Source organism: Sinocyclocheilus anshuiensis, unplaced genomic scaffold (assembly GCF_001515605.1).
Source record: "Sinocyclocheilus anshuiensis isolate Anshui unplaced genomic scaffold, SAMN03320099.WGS_v1.1 scaffold1205, whole genome shotgun sequence".
NCBI lineage: Eukaryota > Metazoa > Chordata > Actinopteri > Cypriniformes > Cyprinidae > Sinocyclocheilus > Sinocyclocheilus anshuiensis.
The window spans coordinates 141,598-148,845 of NW_015552611.1; the positions used below are offsets into that span (position 1 = coordinate 141,598).

General features: G+C 41.8%; 1 protein-coding gene across 1 annotated transcript in view; it reads left to right on the plus strand.

The window, feature by feature from the left end:
- The window catches only part of LOC107665914 (leucine zipper putative tumor suppressor 3-like), an 18,395-nt gene extending 15,966 nt beyond the window's left edge, over positions 1–2,429 (plus strand). The window contains exons 6-7 of the mRNA XM_016456978.1: positions 215–721; positions 1,682–2,429. Coding sequence (XP_016312464.1) covers positions 215–721; positions 1,682–1,819 — 645 coding nt within the window. The 3' untranslated portion in view covers positions 1,820–2,429. The remainder of the gene's footprint in view (positions 1–214; positions 722–1,681) is intronic.
- Positions 2,430–7,248: the final 4,819 nt, after the last annotated feature.

Below are 7,248 nucleotides of genomic sequence, written 5' to 3' on the forward strand. Positions count from 1 at the left end.
TATCAAGATTCCTCTCAATAATAATAATGACCATCATCATAATCATAGTTAAAATAATTATTAGTATTGTTTTATAGTCATATTGATATGCATATACTATTATTATTATTTTTCTTAAAAACTTTATTTTACAGTGAAATAATATTATTTGTTAGATTTTTGCCCTGAATCATGTAGCCCTATCTGATATGTCTATATGTCTCTGTGTCTGCAGGTCACAGTGCTGCGGGACAAGCTGAGCGCGTTTGAGACGGAGGTCGCACGGCTGAAAAAGGCCCTCAGTGAACTCAGCAGCACCTCCAGTCGCTCCAGTGAGCCCAGCCTGACCGATATGGGTCAGCTGGTGGCGTCCCACAGCCGAGAGCATCTTCTGTCCCCTCCAGAGACGCCCACATCCCTCCCTGCGCTCCCGGCACCAGACCCGCTGCTCACGCTGCAGAGCGACGACTCCAAGGTCCAGTGTCAGGAGTCGGGCGACCTGCGGCGGCAGCTGGAGCGACTGCAGGGCGAGCTGCGTCTGGAGCGGCAGCAGCGAGAGCAGCAGGCGCTCACCTTCGCCCAGGAGCGCCAGACCTGGCAGGACGAGAAAGAGCGTGTGCTAAAGTACCAGGCGCAGCTGCAGCTCAGCTACGTGGAGATGCTGCAGAAGAACCAGGCTCTGGAGGAGCGCGTGGACAAGCTGGGAGCCCAGATAGCCACGCCGTCGCCGCCAGAGCCCCCCGTGTCCGTCTCCATATCGCTCACCTCTCCCACACCGCCGGCGGAGGAGAAGAAGCTGCCGGCAACCTAGCCAAGACAGAACTGCTTGTGGTTTCAGCAAACCCATCATCACTTCAGCACAATTTCACTATCCAGCTAGGCGCATCAACCATAACTCCTTCAAAAACAGCCAGAAACCTTGGAGTTGTGATTGATGATAAGCTGAATTTCTCAGATCACATTGCTAAAACTGCCCGGTCCTGCAGATTTGCTTTATACAACATTAGGAAGATTAGGCCCTTTCTTTCAGAACATGCTACACAACTCATTGTTCAAGCTCTTGTTTTATCCAGCTCTCAATAACAGTAAAAATAATAACTATCATCATAATCATAATTAAAATAATTATTAGTGTTATTTTATAGTCATATTGATATACATAAACTTTTATTATTTTTCTTTAAAAAAAAAATATTTTACAGTGAAATATTATTTATTATATTTTTGCCCTAAACAATGCGGCTCTACTTGATATTTATATATACTCAGTGAACTCAGCAGCACCTCCAGTCGCTCCAGTGAGCCCAGCCTGACCGATATGGGTCAGCTGGTGGCGTCCCACAGCCGAGAGCATCTTCTGTCCCCTCCAGAGACGCCCACATCCCTCCCTGCGCTCCCGGCACCAGACCCGCTGCTCACGCTGCAGAGCGACGACTCCAAGGTCCAGTGTCAGGAGTCGGGCGACCTGCGGCGGCAGCTGGAGCGACTGCAGGGCGAGCTGCGTCTGGAGCGGCAGCAGCGAGAGCAGCAGGCGCTCACCTTCGCCCAGGAGCGCCAGACCTGGCAGGACGAGAAAGAGCGTGTGCTAAAGTACCAGGCGCAGCTGCAGCTCAGCTACGTGGAGATGCTGCAGAAGAACCAGGCTCTGGAGGAGCGCGTGGACAAGCTGGGAGCCCAGATAGCCACGCCGTCGCCGCCAGAGCCCCCCGTGTCCGTCTCCATATCGCTCACCTCTCCCACACCGCCGGCGGAGGAGAAGAAGCTGCCGGAGATGCACCAGCTGGCTCCGCCGTGGCCCGTGTCGACCCGACTGGAGAGGATCGAGTCGACGGAGATCTGATGCAGCCCCGATTACAATAGCATTCAGTACAATCCAAAAACTAAACCGCTTCCGAGGACTGTCCAAGGATGCCCTGCTTGTCTGGGGCAGGTGTGTGGGTTGAGGGCAGGTTTGTTGAGTACTTATGAGTGCGTGTGTGGCCTTATCAGCTGGTTTAGTGCAAAGGAGCTGGCCGCAGGTCAGTAGCCAAGCGGAAAACACTCAGGGGTTTATGAGGAACCGGCATTAACAGACTGTTTCAGCTTTGTGTTTTTACAGGCGCGAGGGTTTAGGCTATTAATAAGTCACCAACTTTTCTGAAGAGTATACTTATATAATGACAGCATCTTCTGTACTCTGCAGCCTTCAAACAATCAAAACTAGACTAAAACTGCAGGGAGTTCCTCTTAAAGTGAAGACCTCGCATGGTGCTTAGACGCAACGCGCCATCACGTTTAAGGACCAAATCTTAGTGCCAGTCTCGAATGTTTATGTTGATGTTTGTCGGGCCGCAGAAACATACTCTACACAAGTACACAGATATGCAGGACGAAATTAAGCAGATTATTCAAGCATTCAAAAGATTTGATGATTTGAAAGAAGTCTCTTCTGCTCAACAAGGCTGCATTTATTTGATTAAAAATTGTGAAATATTATTACAATTTAAAATAGCTGTTTTCTATGTGAATATCTGTTAAACTGTAATTTATTTCTGTGGTCAAAGCTGAATTTTCAGCATCATTACTCCAGTCTTCAGCGTCACATGATCCTTCAGAAATCATTCTACACTCAAAATACAAAATAAATGTTTTGGCTAAAAAAGAATAATAATAATAATTTAGCGCAACAGTTATGACAACATGTAATTCAAATGATGTTTAATCAACAAACTACTCTGACTTGGAGGAACTGAATAATTTGTAGCATGAACACAATTGTTTAAAATGATTACTCAAAAATATTAAGTTGTTCCAACTAATTTCAACACATCTATTATCTATGATTATTTATATATTAATCTTATCTGTTATTTTTTAAGAAAAATCAATTAATGCAGACATTTCAGTTTAAATTACGCAATATTAAAATAGTGAATATTAAAGCAGAAATTTCAGTTTAAATTACACTTAATATTAAGTTGATGTAATCAAGATAAAAATCAATTAATGCAGACATTTCAGTTTAAATTACACTGAATATTAAAGCAGAAATTTCAGTATAAATTACACTTAATATTAAGTTGATGTAATCAAAATTAATAAAAAAAAATCGATGCAGAAAAAATTTCAGTTTAAATTACTTTCATGAAATGATCAATTAATTTAATTGAAAACTGATACATTTTATTTTTCAGGATTCTTTGATGAACAGAAAGTTCAAAAGAACAGCATTCATTTACTGTCTTTACTGTCTCTTTTCATCAGTTTAATGCATCCTTGATGAATAAAAGTATTAAATCTTACTGACCCCAACGTTTTGAACGGCAGCGTAGCAGACTCAGAATGCATTGTTGTGACGCATAATGAATTGCGCTTCTCCGAATGCAGTGAAATAGAGCTTGTGCATGCATTCATGTGCTTGAATAGAGTATGTTTGGAGGCCGAGGCCTGGTGTGGGACAGAGGAGCGCTCAACCCTCCTGCTCTATTGCCCAAAGCAGCGGCGGAGGACTTGTATTCATTTCAACTCAGAACGTACTGTATCACCTGAATGTTGTTTTTGCCCTTTTCTATGTTTTGAGCTACGTAGAGTAAACTAGAACGAGAGACTGAGATTAAAAACAAGTCAATATGTTAGTGCACCTGTCGCTTCGGTCTCAGACCATCCTGCTTTAAACTGAGGACTCGGTTGTTGTGAACAACAGCTACTGAATGAGGTTTGGTTGATGAAGCTGCTTGGATGGCGGCTGAGCCAAAACTGTGCAGAGGGCGACGGGTCGATCTCGAATTAGTCAACGGATTATATTTGAATATGACTTTGCATTCTTCCAAAAAGAGCATATAATATGTGTCAATGTATACTTACTGAAAGTATCATTTAGAATATTTGACTTTAAAAATGTCATATGCAGTAGATTGAAGTGATCATTTAAATGTTTTGAAGTAAGTGCACAGTGCACAGAAATCACGTGGAATATTTGAAAGGTTTGTGAAGACTGAAATGTGGGTTGTTGGTAGTTGCAGATTGAAATTGGCATGCGACGCGTACTGTTTCTGCAGTGTGTATACAACAGAGCACACTGCGCACAATACTGTTTCCCACAATGCAAAGTGCTTGGCTTGACTTTGCATTAACAGTGTGATGATTGAAGAGGGAACAATAGAAAAATTCAATCAGAAATTCAAAATAACCATTTAATTTTCCAGATGTACACTTGCTGAATACTATGGAAAGTCATTTCCGCCATGGAATAAAAAAATAAAAAGGTAATTGAGGCTTTTTATCTCTCAATTCTGACCTTTTTTTCTTGCAATTATGAGTTTAAATCAAACAAATCTGACTTGTTTCCTCACAATTCTGAGAAAATTAAGAATTGCAAGATGTAAAGTCATTATTGTGAGATATAAGCTCAAAACTGCAAGATATAAACTCGCAAATAGGAACGTCGTAATAATAATAAACTCGCAAATAATAAACAAGATATAAACTCGCAAATCGGAACGTCGTAATAATAATAAACTCGGAAATAATAAATAAAGATATAAACTCGCAAATCGGAACATCGTAATAATAATAAACTCGGAAATAATAAATAAACAAGATATAAACTCGCAAATCGGAACGTCGTAATAATAATAAACTCGGAAATAATAAATAAACTAGATATAAACTCGCAAATCGGAACGTCGTAATAATAATAAACTCGCAAATAATAAATAAACACGATATAAACTCGCAAATCGGAATGTCGTAATAATAATAAACTCGGAAATAATAAATAAAGATATAAACTCGCAAATCGGAACTGTCACAGTCTTCAGCGGGTGTGGCCAGGAGGGCCACCAGATGACTGTGTTCTGTGAGCACATGGCTTGTGTTGTGTTTGTCTGTTGCCATGTGCTCTCTCCTGTCTATTGTCTTGCCCCTCCCATCTTGTTACCTCGTTATAGTTTAAGTTGCTCCACCTGTGTCTCCCTCGTTAGCCTCCTCGTTTGGTTCCTATTTATTCTCCTTGTGTCTGTCATCCTGTGCTGATCCGTCATTTCTCATTGTGTGTGTTATATGTCTGCATGGAGTGCAGTTTTGAGCCTGCCTGTCTGTTTTTCCCCCTCGGGGTGGTTTGAGTTTGTTTTTGTTTCATTTTTTTTAAAAGAAATAACCATTTCTCCTGCAATTGAGTCCTCGCTTCATCTCCCCGCACGCACCGTGACAGAACGGATCAGCCAACATGGGGACTCAGCGGAGAATGGGCTCACACCGCCTACCGGTCTCTACTCTCTCCAGCCCCCTCTACCAGCGCATGCTCCAGCTGGAGACCCTGAGCTCCCTCCGTCAACGAGGGACCGAGCTGAGGGAGTTTGCCATGGAGTTCAGGAATGTGGCAGAGGGGCTGGGCTATAATGACTCTGCGCTGAAGGACTTACTAAATTATGCCCTGGATGAGCCCATTAGCCCCTGGAGCATGCTAGGATGCAATCATGTATCTTTTGAGGGGTTTGTGGAGTTCCTGGCACGTTCTTCAGCTAAGGGGGCTGCAGCGCCTCCCGTGATGGCCGACAAGGCTGCAGCGCCCCCAAAGGTGGCCGTGTCGGCTCCACCCAAGCTTCACGCCCTGCCGGCTCCGCCTAAGCTCAAGCTTCACGCCCTGCCGGCTCCGCTCAAGCCTCACGCCCTGTCGGCTCCGCTCAAGCTCCACCCTGGCCTCCTGCCCGGCCGGCCCCGCCCTGGAACCCTGGGTTACCTCCTATCCCCAGGGCCTCTTCCACTACACGGGCCTGGCCCACCATCCCTCCCCCTGATCCACCTCCGTTCCACCTCCCTCCAGGATTTCTCTTGGTGGAGCGTCTGGAATCCGCTCCTCAAGGGGGGGGTTCTGTCACAGTCTTCAGCGGGTGTGGCCAGGAGGGCCACCAGATGACTGTTCTGTGAGCACATGGCTTGTGTTGTGTTTGTCTGTTGCCATGTGCTCTCTCCTGTCTATTGTCTTGCCCCTCCCATCTTGTTACCTCGTTATAGTTTAAGTTGCTCCACCTGTGTCTCCCTCGTTAGCCTCCTCGTTTGGTTCCTATTTATTCTCCTTGTGTCTGTCATCCTGTGCTGATCCGTCATTTCTCATTGTGTGTGTTATATGTCTGCATGGAGTGCAGTTTTGAGCCTGCCTGTCTGTTTTTCCCCCTCGGGGTGGTTTGAGTTTGTTTTTTGTTTCATTTTCATTATTAAAATAAATAACCATTTCTCCTGCAATTGAGTCCTCGCTTCATCTCCCCGCACGCACCGTGACAGGAACATCGTAATAATAATAAACTTCCAAATAATAAATAAACAAGATATAAACACAAATCGGAATGTCGTAATAATAATAAACTCGGAAATAATAAATAAACAAGATATAAACTCACAAATCGGAACGTCATAATAATAATAAACTCGGAAATAATAAATAAACAAGATATAAACTCACAAATCGGAACGTCATAATAATAATAAACTCGGAAATAATAAATAAACAAGATATAAACTCACAAATCGGAACGTCATAATAATAATAAACTCGGAAATAATAAATAAACATATAAACTCGCAAATCGGAACATCGTAATAATAATAAACTCGCAAATAATAAATAAACAAGATATAAACTCACAAATCAGAATGTCGTAATAATAATAAACTCGCAAATAATAAATAAACTAGATATAAACTCGCAAATCGGAACATCGTAATAATAAACTCGGAAATAATAAACAAGATATAAACAAATCGGAATGTCGTAATAATAATAAACTCGGAAATAATAAATAAACAAGATATAAACTCACAAATCGGAACGTCATAATAATAATAAACTCGGAAATAATAAATTAAGATATAAACTCGCAAATCGGAACGTCATAATAATAAACTCGGAAATAATAAATAAACAAGATATAAACTCGCAAATCGGAATGTCGTAATAATAATAAACTCGGAAATAATAAATAAACAAGATATAAACTCGCAAATCGGAACGTCATAATAATAAACTCGCAAATAATAAATAAACAAGATATAAGCTCACAAATCGGAACTTCATAATAATAATAAACTCGTAAATAAAAAATAGAAAAGGTAATTGCAGATTTTATCAGACAATTCTGACGTTTTTCTCGCAATTCCTAATTTTCTCAGAATTACAAGATGTGAAGTAAAAATAATGAGATAAACTCACAAATCAGAGAAAGAAAGTAAGAATTGTGAGATATAAACAGAAAATACACAAAAAATAGTCAAGCTTGTTTCCACCACGGAATA